This window comes from Ursus maritimus, unplaced genomic scaffold (genome assembly GCF_017311325.1).
Source record: "Ursus maritimus isolate PB19 unplaced genomic scaffold, ASM1731132v1 scaffold_12, whole genome shotgun sequence".
Taxonomy (NCBI): domain Eukaryota; kingdom Metazoa; phylum Chordata; class Mammalia; order Carnivora; family Ursidae; genus Ursus; species Ursus maritimus.
The window spans coordinates 43,293,934-43,311,904 of NW_024423564.1; the positions used below are offsets into that span (position 1 = coordinate 43,293,934).

The 17,971-nt window shown below is 35.7% G+C and overlaps 1 protein-coding gene across 1 annotated transcript in view; it reads right to left on the reverse strand.

The window, feature by feature from the left end:
- The window catches only part of TNNI3K (TNNI3 interacting kinase), a 277,662-nt gene extending 260,292 nt beyond the window's left edge, over positions 1-17,370 (reverse strand). Inside the window, exons 1-2 of the mRNA XM_040627127.1 lie at positions 17,331-17,370; positions 16,631-16,739 (exon numbers count right to left, since the gene is read on the reverse strand). Coding sequence (XP_040483061.1) covers positions 16,631-16,739; positions 17,331-17,370 — 149 coding nt within the window. The remainder of the gene's footprint in view (positions 1-16,630; positions 16,740-17,330) is intronic.
- Between the last annotated feature and the right edge of the window lie 601 nt (positions 17,371-17,971).

Sequence of the window (17,971 nt, forward strand, 5' to 3'; positions counted from 1 at the left end):
CCATTGCCCCAGGAGGGCCCTAGAGAGCCAAAGGTAGTCTTGGAAAAGGAATGTAAAGCTAAAATTCTTGACCTCTTGAAGTCAGTTGTTACTCCCAGGGCATTTTTCAGTGGAAATGAGATCAGATCCTTGGCTTCCCAGGTCAATTTCAAGCTGCTTCCTGGCTATTTAAATCTCCAGCAACTTTTAGTGAGATAGCATGGTCTTTGGTGAGTGAGCCTTCCATATCATTTGTAAAGTACTTACACTTGAAAGGTATAAATTCAGGACATTATCATCAAGGCACCCAGTTAAGCGCTTCAAAAGCTATTGGAATATATAAAATAGAAAAGAAAAGATGCTATTTCCAGGGTGCTGCTAAAAAGAGAAAACCTCTAAATCTAGAGACATTGAAGGATCTCAGTGAAAACTTTAATTGGCAATGGCAAGCCCAGTGGTTTGTTTTCATAGAATATTCTAGAACTACCCCATCCTCATAACCTTCTTGCTTTGCATGTTCAACTTCTCAGCTGCAAAGTCCACAGACATGCTTATTCATATTGAGAAATATACCTCAACTTGCTTTGGAATGCTATATGTAGAAGTATAATAAACTCAGAGTCATCTTTACAAATGTTAATAATATAATAGAGCAAGGAGACAAGGATTTTGGGAAAAATAGCTAAGACTTTAGCTCACTCCTATCTGCACTTTCCCCCAGTTCAATGAATGATGCCAAAAAAATATTTCTGATGAAAGTACCACTGTTTTAAATGTCTATCTAAAATGAACCTAATTGTAAATGGTATACCTATTTTATGGTACATGCAGTAACTTCACAAAATAACATGGTTCTTGGAAATGTGTGGCCTTTGCCTGAGCCAGGCTTCTAAACTCTTAAAGCCAATTGTATTATAGATGTCTTGCAGAAATTAAACTTAATAGGTAGTACTAAACAAAGTGCACTCAGCAGCCCAGACTTACAAGGGCATTCACAGAGGTCTTCTCTGTGGTTATGATTTCAAATAGTACAGGTTTTTTTAAGAGCTGAATTCTGCTTTTAAAGCTACGTGGATGGGATTTTTCTCTTAAAGTTTGTAGGAAATCAGTGTCCATAAATAAAAAGGGAAAGAAAACTGTGACTAGCCATTGAAGATGTTGATTGACAATGATTTAGAAACTCTGGGCTGCATTGGCTTTTCTTTCCTTGTCCTTCCATTATCCAGGAATGAAAACACACAATAAGATCAAAAGACAGAAAACAAAGTATTGGGTGGGGAAGGAAAGGGAAGCCTTCTGTGAATGTAAAGAAATATATAACCTTCAGCCTAAAAGAAGAACAGGGAAGGAAGTACCTTTTGAGCTAACTATAATGAACTTAATGGCAAACGCTGAAAGAAGAAAAGACTTGGGAGCTCCTCTGTAGCAATAAATCCTTGAGAAAATTAGTTTTTCAATGTGTATCTCTAATGTTATACAGCAATACCTATCATGTTTTGATGTTTTAAAAGTGGAAAATCATTTCAGCAGTGTAGGTAATCCTTAAAAGCTTGGTCCTTGTATTTACACCAGGATTGAAATCCTATCCTGCTGTCTTTTAAGTAGTTTCCCCCCTCCCTCCAATTTGGACAAGTTATTAAAACTCTTCAAGCTGTAATTTCTTCAGTTATGAAATGATTAAAATAATACATAGAGATTGTATTGTTGTGAAGAATACATGAGGCTAGGGCTTACTGTAGTACCTAGCACATATGTTATCAATAGATGGTTATTTTATTGTTATGACTATTCCTAACAAGTTACTGAATGTACAACTTCCCCTGGATAAGTCTAAACCTTGGGAGAATTTTAGCACAGTTTTCAAATCAAGTTTGACCTTCTTCAATCTCTCACATTTGACAACCTGTAAAATTTCCTGATTTTGACAATTTTATAGATGTAAGTATTTTATGCTCATGGTGACTCTCATTCAGGCTCCTAGAAAATGTCTGACCTTGTCTTCACATGCTTTTAAAAAGACTACCAAGTTGGCGGTTGTGACACCTGGCACCTGTCAGTGATTCAGAGCAACTACTAGAATCCCAAATTTGTGATGTAAGTCCAGGGGCATCATGTCAATAGGAAGGCTATTTTCAATACTGGAGATGGTTAAAATAACAAAGAAGGAAAAAAGGGGGGATCTTAAAAATCCAAAGAGGGAGAAAAAGTTGCACTGAAAGATTTTCTGAGACGATAGATTCAAATGCTTTCTTATTCCATGATCTAACTTTGATGATGCATTCAATCAGTCTGGCACAACACCTACTAAACACCAACTGTGTGCTCCACCTCTGTTCTTAATAATCACCTTACCATGTTCTCTCAAACTACTCACTATGTCCTGGATCCTTTAAGTGCATCAGTCCTGGAAAAATGCATGCTGGATAGAACTCTGCAACTGACCTCAGCATTAGTCCTGATCGCTAATGCCCCAATCATCTTTGCAAAGAAAGTAAGCACTGAATAAACAGAAAATATAAGATGCTAAAGTTTATTCTTTATTTAAGAATAACTCAAATGAATAACTGTTGTTTACATAAGTAAAATTGAAAGCATGAATTTTATTAGCGACTTTTTGTTCAAAAATCAACTCTTAACTCACTGAATCTTAACATAGTCTTGACTATTCATACGTGACTCTGCATACAGTCCTAAAGAGGTCCTTGCTCAAAACTAAGCTGTTGCCTGTTGTTTTTGTTCTTCTCTTGAATTATACCCTCCTTGAACTGATGCAACTTCTATTAATGCCAACAAAATGAATCAACTGCGAATAGGCTCCCACAATATTTGGCAGTCAAGTGCAATTTTAATAGTACAATTTTATCTTAACTTTAATAACTGGAATGTAATTTTTTAAATGAGAGTTACTTTGGGGCTATATTTGAATCCTAATTCTCACTTCCGATTAACTTCTAGTCAAATGTTTCTGTTTTGAAACATGTAATTAAAATATTCAAGATTTTAATGCAATCATTCCTAGGAGAGATATTTCATATTCTCTTCTTTTGCCTCTTCTAAAGGAACTGTGTATGTCAAATTCACTGTCAATTGAACCTCACTTATGTATTCTAATACCCTAAGCTCAATTTATTTTTTAATTTTCCCTTACATTTTCATCACCTGCCATGCCATACTGTAACTTAACATATCCTAATGAGTTCATAATGCTTGCTGAGGTATGGATCAAATTCCTAATTAAAATGAAGTCTCTATTATGAATATATTTCTAACAGTAAATCCTGTCCTTAATCATTAAAAACGGTAGTTCTGTACCCAAAGGTTACTTTCGTTCTTGTAGCATAATGAACTCTTTTCTTAGCCTTTACCTTTTATACAGAAAAGTATGCAGTTTTGTGATCCAATTAAACTTCTTTCTCATGACCTCATCCTTTCAAGAAAATATCTGCCATGACCACAATTGGAAACTAATTAAAATGTAACATTTGAACACTTGGCCAAAAATAACATACTACCGTCCAAAATATTCTGATAGGTAGATGCATTTTTTAAATTAACTCATTTGCTGAAATTTAGGGAAAGACCAAGAAGGTAGAAAGAAGAAAAGGATTTGTTTTAGATGATCTAGTTTCCCAAATTGATAATTTAGGTTTCAAATGGCTGATTGTAAATTCTTTTTTTTTAAATTTAACATCAAGTTAGTTAACATATAGTGTATTATTAATTTCAGGAGTAGAATTCTGTGATTCATCAGTTGCCTATAACACTCAGGTCTCATTACATCAAGTGCCCTTCTTAATGCCCATCACCCAATTACCCCAGTCCCCCACCAACCTCCCCACCAGCAATCCTCAGTTTGTTCTCTATAGTTAAGAGTCTCTTATTGTCTCCCTCTCTGTTTTAATCTTATTTTATTTTCCTTCCCCTCCCCTATGTTCATCTGTTTTGTTTCTTAAATTCCACATATGAATGAAATCATTTGGTATTTGTTTCTCTGGCATTTTGCTTAGCATAATACATTCTAGTTCCCCATGTCATTGCAAATGGCAAGATTTCATTCTTTTTTATGGCTGAGTAACATATCCATTCATCAGTTGATGGACACCTGGGCTCTTTCCATATTTTGGATATTGTGGATAGTGTTGTTATAAACATTGGGCTGCATCTGCCCCTTCAAATCACTATTTTTGTATCCTTTGGATAAATAACTAGTAGTACAATTGCTGGGCAGCTCTATTTTTAACTTTTTGAGGAACCTCCATACTGTTTTCCAGAGTGGCTGCACCAGTTGCATTCCCACAGTGTCGGAGCGTTCCCCTTTCTCTGCATCCTCACCAACATCTATTGTTTCCTAAGTTGTTAATATTAGCCATTTTGACTGGTGTGAGGTGGTAACCCATAGTGGTTTTGATTTGTATTTCTTGATGGTAAGTGTTGTTGAGCATTTTTTTCATGTATCTGTTAGCCATTTGTATGTATTCTTTGGAGAAATGTCTGTTCATGTCTTCTGCTCATTTCCTGAGTTGATTTTTTTATTTTTTGGGTGTTGAGTTTGGTAAGTTCTTTATAGATTTTGGATACTAGCTCTTTATTTGATATGCCATTTGCAAATATCTTGTCCCATTCTGTTTGGCTGCTTTATAGTTTTGATGACTGTTTCCTTTGCTGTGCAGAAGCTTTTCCCCTGCTTAAGTCCCAATAGCTCATTTTTGGTTTTGTTTCCCTTGCCTCCGGAGATGTGTCTAGCAAGAAGTTGCTGTGGCCAAGATCAAAGAGCTTGCTGCCTGTGTTCTCCTCTAGGATTTTGATGGATTCCTGCCTTATATTTAAGTCTTTCATCCACTTTGAATTTATTTTTGTGGATGGTGTAAGAAAGTGGTCCATTTTCATTCTTCTGTATGTGGCTGTCCAGTTTTCCCAACACCATTTGTTGAAGACACTGTCTTTTCCCCACTGGATATTCTTTCCTGCTATGTCAAAGATTAGTTGACCAGAGTTGAGAGCCAATTTCTGGTTCTCTATTCTGTTTCATTGATCAATGTGTCTGTTTTTGTGCTGTCTTGATGATTGCAGCTGTATAATACAGCTGAAGTCCAGAATTGTGATGCCTCCAGATTTGGTTTTCTTCTTCAACATTACTTTGGTTATTTGCAGTCTTTTCTAGTTCCATACAAATTTTAGAATTCTTTGTTCTAGCTCTGTGAAAAATGCTGGTGTTATTTTAATAGGGATTGCACTGAATATGTAGATTGCTTTGGGTGGTATGGACATTTTAAGAATTTCTTCCGATCCATGAGCATGGAGTATCTTCCCATTTCTTTGTGTCTTCCTCAATTTCTCTCGTAAGTGTTCTATAGTTTTCAGTGTACAGATCTTTTATGTCTTTGGTTAGGATTATTCCTAGGTATCTTATGGTTTTTGGTGCAATAGTAAAATGGGATCGATTCTTTGATTTCTCCTTCTGCTGCTTCATTGTTGGTGTATAGAAATGCAAAGGATTTCTATGTGTTGATTTTATATCCTGCAACTTTGCTGAATTCCTGTATCAGTTTTAGCAATTTTTTGTTGGAGTCTTTCGGGTTTTCCCAATAGAGTATCATGTCTGAGAAGAGTGAAAATATGAGTTCTACTTTGCTGATTTGGATGCCTTTTCTTTTTTGTTCTCTGATTGCTGAGGAGAGGACTTCTAGTACTATGTTGAACAACAGTGGTGAGAATGGACACCCTTGTTGTTTTCCTGACTTTAAGGGAAAAGCTCTCAATTTTTCCCCATTGAGGATAATATTAGCTATGGGTCCTTCATGTATGGTCTTTAGGATGTTGAGGTATGCTCCCTCTGTCCCTACTTTGTTGAGGGTTTTTATCAAGAAAGGATGCTGTATTTTGTCAAATGCTTTTTCTGCATCTATTGAGAGGATTATATGGTTCTTATCCTTTCTTTTATTAATGTGGTGTATCACATTGATTGATTTGTGTATATTGAACCATCCTTGCAGCTCAGGATTAAATCCTACTTGTTCATGGTGAATAATCCTTTTAATGTACTGTTGGATCCAGTTAGCTAGTATCTTGTTGAGAATTTTTGCATCCATGTTCATCAAGGATATTGGTTTGTAATTCTGATTGTTAGTGGGGTCTTTGCCTAACTTGGAATCAAGGTAATGCTGGCCTCATAGAATGAGTTTGGAAGTTTTCCTTCCATTTCTATTTTTTGGAACAGTTTCAGAAGAATAAGTATTAATTCTTCTTTAAATGTCTAGTAGAATTCTCCTGGAAAGCCATCCGATGCTGGACTCTTGTTTGTTGAGAGATCTTCAACTACTGATTCGATCTATTTGCTTGTTATAGGTCTGTTCAGACTTTCTATTTCTTCTTATTTCCATTTTGGTAGTTTATATGTTTCTAGGAATTTAACCATTTCTTCCAGAGTGCCTAAATTGTTTGCATATAATTGCTCATAATATGTTCTTATAATTGTTTGTATTTCTTCGGTATTGGGTGTGATCTCTCCTCTTTCATTCATGATTTTATTTATTTGGTTCCTTTGTCTTTTCTTTTTGATAAGCCTGGCTAGGGGTTTATCAATCTTAATTCTTTAATGAACCAGCTCCTAGTTTCACTGATCCATTCTACTGTTTGTTTTTTATATCATTGATTTCTGCTCTGATCTTTATTGTTTCCCCTCTCTTGCTAGATATAGGCTTCCCCATTTGCTGTTTTTTCCAGCCCTTTAGGTGTAAGGTTAGTTTGTGTATTTCAGACTTTTCTTGCTTCTTGAGCAAGGCCTGTATTGCTATATACTTCCCTCTTAACATCACCTTTTCTGTATCCCAAAGATTTTGAACTGTTGTGTTTTCATTTTCATTTGCTTCCATGTATTTTTTTTTTATTCTTTAATTTCCTGGTTGACCCATTCATTCTTTTTTCTTTTTTTAAACATTTTATTTATTTGAGAGAAAGAGTGGTAGACAAGAGAGTGAGAGAGCATAAGCAGGGGGTGTGGCAGACAGAGAGGGAGAAGTTTTAAGCTCCCCACTGAGCAGGGATCCCCATGCAGGGCTGGATCCCAGGACCCTAAGATCATGACCTGAGCCAAAGGCAGACAGTTAACTGACTGAGCCACCCAGGCATCCCCCGTTCATTCTTTAGTAGGATGTTCTTTAATCTCCATGCATTTGTGGCCTTTCCAAATTTTTTCTTGTGGTTTACTTCATTTCATAGCACTGTGGTCTGAAAATATGCATGGTATACTCTCAATCTTTTTAACACCTGGTTGAGTCCTGATTTGTGACCCAGTACATGATCTATACTGGAGAATGTTCCATGTTCACTCAAAAAGAATGTGTATTCTGCTGCTTAAATATTCTGAATATATCTGTTAAGTCCATCTGGTCTCGTGCGCCATTCAAAGCCTTTGTTTCCTTGTTAATCTTCTACTTAGATGATCTGTCCATTGCTACGAGTGGGGCGTTAAAGTTCTCTACTACTATTGTATTGTTATCAATGAGTTTCTTTAGGTTTGTTATTAATTGATTTATGTATATTTGGCTCCTCCTAAGTTAGGGGCATAAATATTTACAGTTGTTAGATCTTCTTATTAGATAGATCTTTTTATTATGATATAGTGTCCTTCTTTATCTCTCATTAGTCTTTGGTTTAAAATCTAGTTTGTCTGACATAAGGATGGCTACTCCAGCATTTTTTTTAATGTTCATTATCATGAGAGATGGTTCTCCACCCCCTCACTTTCAATCTGAGGTCTTTGGGTATAAAATGAGTCTCTTGTAAGCAGCATATCAGTGGGTCTTGTTTTTTTTTTTTTTTTTATTCATTCTGATATCCTGTCTTTTGTTGGAGCATTTAGCCCATTTACATTCAGAGCAATTACGGAAAGATATGAACTTAGTGCCACTGTATTAACTGTAAAGTTGCTGTTCCTATAGATTGTCTCTGTTGCTTTCTATTCTTTGTTACTTTTGGTTTCTCTTTCTGCTCAAAGGATCCCCTTTAATATTTCTTACAGAGCTGGTTTAGTGTTTACAAACTCCTTTAATTTTTGTTTGTCTTGGAAACTTTTTATCTCTCCTTCTATTCTGAATGACAGCCTTGCTGGATAAATTATTCTTGGCTGCATATTTTTCCCACTTTAGTAGTTGAGTATATCATGCCAATCCTTTCTGGTCTGCCAGGTCTCTGTGGATAGTGCTGCTCCTAGCTTATATGTCTACCCTTGTAGGTTAAGGATCTTTTCTCCCAAGCTGCTTTCAGGATTCTCTGTATCGTATATTTTGCCAGTTTTGCTATAATATGTTGTGGTGTTGATCTGTTTTTGTTGATCTTGAGGGGAATTCACTGTGCCTCTTAGACTTGAATGCCTGTTTCCTTCCCCAGATTAGGGAAGTTCTCAGCTATAATTGGATCAAATAAACTTTCTGCCCCTTTTTCCCACTCTTCTTCTTCTGGGACTCCTATGATACAGATATTATTTTGTTTTATGGAATCACTGAGTTCCCTAAGTCTACCTTGGTGATCTAATAGTTTTCTTTCCCTCTTCTTTTCAGCTTCATTATTTTCCATAATTTTATCTTCTATATCACCTGTCCTCTCCTCTGCTTCTTCCGTCCTCCTAGTGATTATATCTAGTCTGTTCTTCATCTCAGCTATAGCATTTTTCATTTCAGCATGACCAGTTTTTAGGTCTTTTACCTCTGCAGCAAGTGTTCTCTGGTGTCTTCTATGATTTTTTAAAGACCAGCTAGTAGTCTTATAACTGTTGATCTAAATTCTGGTTCAGATATATTGCTTATATCTGCTTTGAGCAAGTCCCTGGCTGTGGTATCTTCCTGACCTTTCTTTTGGGTAGAATTTTGTCATTTTGGCTAAGTTTCTATCTTTTGTGTGTTATGAAAGCTTCTTTGTTTCCTGTACCTCAGAGTAATGATATAGTAAAAAGAGGTCATAGTCTCTCCAGGGCCTGGCACTTTGGGAAGTGTTTCTGGTGTATGTTGCGTGCACTCTACTATTGTGTTTTGGCTGATATTTCCCACTGGCTGTCCTTTGCAGATGTCTTCTTTGCTTGCAGTGGGGACTGTTTTGACCTTTAGCTAGGTGTGTTTTGATTAGTTTGTTGAAAAAAGCCTGGAAAGAAAGAAAGAAAGAAAGAAAGAAAGAGAAGAAAGAAAAAGAAAAAAAAGCCTCATTCTAAAATAAGAGACAATGAAAAGGAATGAAAAGAAAACAGACAATCAAAAAAACTATAAGCCAGATTCCAAAGGAAAAAAAAGGGAAAAAAATAAGAAAAAGAAAAGAAAAAAAAAAAGAAGATCAAAAAAGAGAGAGAGAGAAAGGAAATGAAAAAACAAACTAACAAACAAAAAAACTGTAAGTCTGATTCCAAAGGGGGAAAAAATAAGAGAAAAAAAAAAAAATACAGCCTAGTCTTATTTCCAGCAGAACTGAAGGGAATGCTGTGAGACACTGTATAATCGGTACACTTGGAGCATGTGGTATGCTGCCTGAGTTGCTATTCTCTGGGAGAGGCCCCACTGTGCTGACTCAGTCCTGCCCTAGTAAAAAACAAAACAAAACAAAACAAAAAACTTGCCAAGAACAGGGGAGTTGGAGTTTGATGAAAGTAGCTTCCACCTCCACTAGGGGCCGATGTGTTGTTCTTTGCTGCCTGGCTGTGTTGGCAGTGGGGGTAAAATGGCAACATCCCACTCTCTCCTCCCGACAGGGTCTCTCACACCACCAGCTGTTCAGGAAGCCCTCACGGAAAAGCGAGGGCCATCAGCATGCCTGGCGCCCAGCTGTCCCGCGTTTATGTCTAGCACCGCTAGGATTCAAAACTCCAAATCTTAAAGTAGTGGCACCACTCTGGTCAGCTCCCTTCTCTGGGTGACAGGCAGTTCTCCGACCTCTGCAGTGTGCGGATTCTATGCTTTGGCAACATGAAAAGCCGCAACCGGGTTATCCAGCCTCTGTGCACACTTTTGTTTGCTGCCAACGGTGTTTTAGTCGTTGGAGAGGATATAACCATCTTCCAAATGTACTCCAGGAAGGGGAACAATCTCTCCTAGTGCGACCTCTTAGATCCCTGCTCCACTTTGTGCATGCTCCTGGGCCAGAGCTGTTCATCTCTCCAGGAGCACACGCTACAGCAACTCTCCCACAAAAGTCGCACACTTCCAAAAGCTCAAAGTCTAAGCTATATTCACTGTTTGCAAAAAACCTGCACCACCCAGTTCTCCCAACTCCCCAGGCTGTGGTCTAAGAGGTTTTCTTCTTGTGCAGACCCAACACCACTCTTTCCTTTCTTCCTCTCTCCCTTTTCTCTCCCATGGACAGGGTTCCCTCCCCTCAGCAGCATGGCAGCTTTCCTTTCCCCCAGTTCACTGCCACACACCTTGCACCTGCCATGTTGTCTTCCTCCAACCCTAGAAATCCTTCTTCCAATCATCAGATCAATTTCCTGGGTGTTCCAAGTGACCTGACCTCAATACAACTGTATTCAAGGGAGGAGGAAAGCCTCTAGTCCTCCTACTTCTCTGCCATCTTAACTCCCCGCCCCGCCCCGCCCCGTAACTTCTTATGTAGTTCTTTGTGGCTATTTCTGATTCCTGTCCCACCAAACAACAGAAACAAAAAAATCATCAGTAAGATCTGCTCCCAAGGTATATCCCCAGGAAATATTCAGAAATGTATTTGTCCAATATCACACAGATTCAATAAGCAAACTAACAACATGGAGTACATTCATTCATCATGCAATAATTATTGAAATATAGTGGCAGATAGAGCGAGAATAGCTAACCATCGATGATAAAACTGAGACAATAATAATATATTGTGAGGCTTAGATCTTGAAAGACCTTTATAAACATTATATGCTATAATAATTATTTTTAATGAAGCACTGATATTATTATATTGATTATTTTAGCAATTTTATTGTTTTGCCTTGCATTTGAAAAGGGAGATCAGAAGTAGAAAGGGAAGATGGAGGCAGTATGGGATGGGAGAGAAGAATAGAGAAAGGATAAAAGGAGGAAAGATAGAGCTAGTGAGGTAGCAAGCTAGCGGGAAAGAGACTGAGAGACAAAAAGGTTGAGATCAAGCTGCTTCATAAGGTTTTTAAAAGATATTACTGTACAATTATTATTCATAACTAGTTTTACCTAGACAAGCAAAAAAAGAAATAAAGAGGTCGGCAGTCTTGGGGCAATGTGAATTATCTTTCTGTTGCTGTGGCAGCTTGTTTTTGTTTCATTGCTAATTATCATAATGCAATAACCAAACATGCCAAATAATACTTTCACACTATTTTAATTTTATAAGATGACATGTCCCCCATCAATATTCTATTTCTCAACTTGATGCAGAATTTCACTATTTTAGATAAGGTCAGCCTGCCATGTTTCTGGAACTATTCATTTTACAATAGCTGAATTTCATAATTGGTTATAGCTTTGAAAAAGTAGATTTTTGGAAGATATTTCATTTGGAGGATAGGTATGGTGGACTGCAGCTGGGCCCAGAGGAACTTTTCAGGGAGAAAAAGAGCAGGAAGGGCATATATACTTCTCTCTTCTCTCCCCCTCTGCACATTTTTAGCATGCAAATATTACAACTGCTTGCCCATGAAACAGAGCATTCTTCTATTTTTGTTTATTTATTAAACTTAATCAATTTCAAAGTGGGATACTATCATTATTTACCATGGTATATCTACTTAATGCCAAAATAAGATTTAAAATGAGGGAAAAAATAGGGTTATTTTGATTATTGCTGAAATATAACAGCATTGCAACAATCTAACTTCTCTGGAACCTCCTCAGTGATATCAAATTTTATATTGCAGATTAAGCAGATAAAAAGTAGCCCTGACAATTAAATTAGCAGAGTATAGTTCTAAATTTTCTAATGACTTAAAAACATATTGAAACAAAATAATTTAACTGAAAGGCTTTTAAAACTTACAGGTGGAGGGTCATCATGTAAGTGGTTTTCAGAGATCATGGGTGGGGTACATGTATCACCAGGGGTAGGGATGGGGGACTAAAATATAGTCTTCCACTCCCTCCCTCCCCCAGGGGTAGTTCTAATATACAGGCTAGAGCAAGATTATGGAGTGGTACAGGGAAAATGAAAATATTTCAAAGATAATTCTGATCCATAATTTGACCCCCCTCCCAGGTTAAGAACAAAGATCATGAAGATTACACATTTTGAAATTAAGGACAAGTGGGCACAATCTCAGTACAATCATATAAGTTGCTTATCCTAGTTGAAGCCAATTTAATTTGATTAGCCTCATTTTCTTTAGGTATAAAATAGCAAGCGCAACGAATGCCTACCTCAGAGGTTGTTAACATAAACAATGATGATTAGTTTTTAACTAACATTTTTGAGCGTTTACCATGTGCCAATCACTGTGCTAGAGCACCTTACATTTATACAGTTAGGATTGTATGAGCTAATGCATATTAAAATACCTAGTAGCATGCCCAGCATATGGCAGGCACTAAGTTGTTAGTTTGTTTTCCTTTCAAGTGCTATACAAATAGGTATTACAAATAAACACAAATATAAATAAAGCTAAACAAGACAAAGAAGCAGCCTTTAGTGAACACATACACTAGTGGTTAGACAGACCTGTAAATGCATAAAGACAATATCATGTAGTAAGTGCTGTTATATTGAAAAACAAAAGGATTAGAGAAAGCACAGAGGAGGAAATACAGACAATGGTATTCCAATGCACCACTTCTGTCTTTCCTTCTTCTGCCTTCTCTTTTTCTCCATCTCTTCCTATCTTCCATCTATTATCTCAACAAATGTCCAAAGTTATGAGTGAGTGCAACTTTATTGTGGAAGATGAGAGAACATTCCATTTCCATTCCCCTTCTTTACCCTACCAAGCTTTCATCCCAAAGCTGCTATAAATTGTCATAAGAAACAGAATGGTTTAGTTATCTTTATCTTTTTAAAATTTGTACTTATCTTCCTGTATACTATATTGTGGGTAAAAGCTATACCAGGAGATTGCGTAAATGAGCTAACAGAAGCCTTGGTACACAATGGTGTAGAAAATCTCTTTTAACGAATGGATTTATTATGTACCTCGAAAGCCATAAAAAAAACTTGTTAGCAAATAAAACAAGAAGAAACTCCCAAAACCTCCCAAATGTGTGTTCATACCAATGATCCTCCACCTGTGACTCTGGTGTTAAGTGCCTCTTTTCAGACATCTTTACCGTTTTCCTCTTATCTACATGTTTAGAGAAAGCCTGATGTCATGAGGCATAACACAGTTGTTCATCACAGAAGTACTCCTTACATTATATAGGGCATGGATAAAGATGAGAAAGAAAAAGACTCTAATTATTTAACACCCAAAATGTCCTAAATACTCAAATATTGTTAAACAATATTATGTTTAATCTTCCCAAATGCCTTAAAATTTTGGTGTGTGAGTCAATAAGTAAGATAATTTATATTCTCAGCACTCCATTCTTTTCTTTGTCATCCATCATTTTATTCTAGAGAAAAAAAACATCCTCAGAACTTTGCCCTAGGCATGACTGACTTTCTTTCCCAATGATGCTATCTGTCTTGATGGAATCAGACAGAGTACTCTGTTTATGTTTGTTTGTTTGCTCCCTTGAATCTCTGTAGACCATACTAGTTGCCTGCTTCCTGTTCTCATGTTCCTCATCCCTTCACTGATAATCACCTCAGGCAGAGTTTTCAGGGCAACTTGAATATCCTTCTAGAAGTAGTTTTTAAACTTTAGCAGAAGTGTCATTTTTAGCATGCAAAAGTACTACCTGAGAAGCTTGTTAAAAATTCAGGTTTCTGGAAGTCATCCCCAGAGATTCTGATTCATTTGATATGGACTGGAATCATGGAATCTAAAATTTCAGTAAGCTCTGTTGGTTACTCTACTGTAGGAGGTTCTTAGCCCTTCGAGAAACATGATTCTAGGCTGGGGGTAATCCTCTACTCAGCTTCATTATTATCACTAATGGGGCTAATGGGACATTTCTGTCACTTCCTTAATGGCTTCAGCACCAGGCTGCCAGTCTTCTTTTCCATAAAATGCCCTACCATTATTCTCAGGAAAAAATGACATCTATTCTGATGAGCCTTCTAGTACTGTAGCCAAATCCTTTTTGATCACAATTTTTAAAAATTATATTTCAGATTTTGACATCATCTTGAATTGTTCTAGCATTTTACATTTTTACTTTTGAAAACATATTAAAACATATTAAAACATTTAATCCTAACTTTCTTGCTTTCTAACTTTTAATAAACTATTTGTTACTTCCCCTAGATAATAAAGTCTTCAGTCTTTCTAACTGTCCTTATTTATTTATCCAATATTTATTTATCCAATAATGATAATAGAAGCCTCTAATTAGTCCATGCCTACTGTGTGTTAGGCCCTCAACTCAGTATTTAATTGACATCATTTTGCAAATATCCTGTGAGGTTGTTATTATTAACCTCATTTTACAGATGTGAATGAGGCTCAAATAGATTAAATAATATATCCAAGGATACATAGACTATAAATAAAAGAAACTGGGTTTAAAACTATGTTTGTATCACTGTAAAACTGTTACACTGACTGACATAACTTTCTTACTCAACTTAGATAAAATGGTCAAGACATTAGCTTTTCTTGACTCCTCTAGACTTTAAAACTGATAAATAAATAAAGACACCCAAATCTTCTTGTCTTCTTTTTTTTTTTTTTGTATTTGAAACCATTTTATTTTTCTTTCCATTTAGCACTTGTCATAGACTGTCTTCTGTGAGTTATTTATATATGTCTTTCCCCTAAACCAGATTATGAACTCCTGGAGCAAGAAGCAGGGTATAGTAGGAAGACCTCTGTCTATAGAGTCAGGCTGACCTTGCTACAAATCAGAGTTCCAGCACTTACTGATCATATGATCTTGATAAGATACAATGTCTCTAGCCCTTAGTTTATCATCCATCAGAATTTATATTTACCACACAGAGTCATGGTGAGAATTACTTAATGTCTTATATTTGATGTGTTGGAATAAAAATTTGAATACAGTTGGCATAATAAATTCTGAACTATATTCTCCCTCACTGTTTCCTGCCTCTCACTCCAATACTAATTAGTAAAGAGGAGGTCACATTTATTTAGATAATGGAAATGTAGTAAAAATTAGCTATAGCAGGAGCTGTAAAAACAACGGTCTACTGTTGAGGGAGTATGAGAAAAAACCTATATCTCAAGCCCATTGTTAAGCTTAATCTTTAAAAGGATATGTCTATGTAAATTAGTCTTGATATACTTGCACAGTATTTCTTAAATTAAAAAAATAAATTAATTAATAAGGTTTTGACTTCATGAAGTTGAGGAAATCTCTTCAGTTTAACCACATTTCATTTGGCATATTTATCTGAGTCAATAAGAGCTACAGGACTTATGATTAAGTTCTACATTTGTATCTCTTTTCCAACAAAATAAATATGTATGTATAAATCTATACCAGTGCCAGTCAAATCTCTACAGGAATTTGAAATGTTTTCCCATACCTCATCATGTTCAAGTACTTACAAAAGTCAGCCCAGGGTATCTCGTCACGAGTATCAATGCTGATTTATCATTTTGGGCCAAATTAACACAGAGAATCAACTATTTCCCAAATTATAAATTAATCACTTGAAAAAGCCTTATTAACCTACTGACAGTTTCATATAAACTATATTTATACATGGATAACATTAATTGCCAGTTATGTGAACTTTGTATATATACCATAGCTGAAATTTTTTGTGAAAAATATATCATTTGGTCACTGCTTCACACTTGTTTTCCAAGTAAAATAGAGGGAGTTGTCATGAGGATATTAGATGAATAATTCAGGTAAAAGTCAACATGGCTAATTGACTTACATGGAACTTTTCTTTAGTCAGGCAGCTAACTTAAACTGACCCTCCAAAATGCATCTAGTTTCTCAATGTCAGATTCAATTTCTCCAGAAGGTTACTTGTGTATATAAGGGTCCTGCCCCTCTTTTCTGAACATTTTGTGTCTTCCAAGGTTGTGACACTATGCCAGATTATTTTTCTCTTGTTATCATGAACAAAACCCACTGAAAGCTTAAAGCCTGTATTACACAGTGTTATATGATTGTTCAGGAACAGAACGATACTCAGTTCCATTAAGGGACAGTCTTTAAAGATGTCGAGAGACCAGGTTTGTTAAAATTGGACTTACCCTAGTAGTTCAAAAAGAACAACATTCTACCACCATTTGGGAAGAAAAGTCTTGCTTTTTGTTGCTGGCATGGCTTACAAGGAAGACCTAATTCCGGGGAAGATTATTCAGATCAGCAACAGCTTCTTTTCAAAAGTCAGCCCTTATTTGCCTCTCTTTTTAAACTTTAGCAATGGAAGCATGGAAGTCATTTTTTAAGGAGATAAGGTATTTGCATTTTAGGGGCTATATGAATGGTTAAGAAGGGGTAACCTTATATTTTAAGGCTTAACATGTCTGGTAACATCTGAGATTCTATGGTTTGTGTTTTTAAATATAGATGTATCTAAAAACAAGATAATTAATAAAGATACTTATACCAAGAAATAATAACTCTGAGAACTTTACCTAAATATGTGCCTTAGTTCTGCAAGTTCTTTTTCTTTGATCTGCAGGTCATCTTCTAATCTTTCTATTATAATAACATAAGATTCACTGACTTTCTTCTTCCATTCATCTAGTAAAGAAAAACAAATGGGACCAATTCATAGCTGTGCTTTGCAAAATGTAGACACAGATCATAACATACAAGTAATTAAAACTCAGTTTTTTATTCTAAATTCTACAATACTTAGTTTAAATTACTGATTGTGAGCTTAAAATGCAGATGTTTATATCTAAAATGCAATCATATTAAATTGTAGTAATTAAGAACTCATTTGATATTGGATAATATATTTACATAAAAGAATATATTTGACTTATTTCATTTGATTTTATTGCATTTTAATTATATCAATCTCTAGTTCCTAGATAAAAGTTTTTACGTTTCAAATACTAGATATTTAAGATATAATTCAAAAATCTCTATATTCAGCGGTATTCTTAGGAACATTATATCTAACAACTAATATACTTTCGTAAGAAATTTTCTGTTTTCTCTAAAAATCTTTCAGAGAAAAATAACTTGAGTTCAGATAATCTTCTCAACAGTTTCATATTACATTGTCATATCCTCTGTGTAAAAATTAACAGGCACTCCAATGAAATCTTGGTTATCTATACTACTATCGAACCATGCTACATTCAAGGATATAAGAATAATTACCAGTGCAAGTTTGGGTTGGTCTAGATTTATAATTTCCCATTTGTTAGAAGTTTCTTCTTTCTCCCAGTGCAGTTCCTCAGGTTACAAGATTCCAAGTTCAAGTGCAATGACAGTCCAGTTGAAAAATATTTTGATAGTCTGGCTAAAAATAAGCTGACTGCCAAATGGAATGTCATGCAACAATGACAATGAACAAAACAGTTTGTGCTTTCAAGGGTGAAATCATAAAGGGAACTAATCAGTCTGTTTAAAACAGCTGTATCAAAAATAAATAGTAAATGTTTCAATAGGGCTATTTGCCTTCATCGATTGATTATCTATCCATGAATAGTTTCATGGGCCATTTCTTTAATAGGTAAGTCTAGAAAGTGGTTCAATTACATCTGAGGTTCACAAACAGCTATTAAAACCATCTAGAGCTTCTTTCTAATCATTTTCCCCTGAGTTAAAGTAATGCCAGTTGGAAAAGAGTAACAGGTGATAGAATTCGTCTCTATAAATAATGGGAACCCACATCCTATGACATGCTACTAATAAAAGTAAATGTAAGTTTTGCCTATATTAGAAATATGAAATTGTAAGAAGAAATTCTCAACATAGACCAGATTAAATTTTACCATGTGTTGATTATGTTAACCATA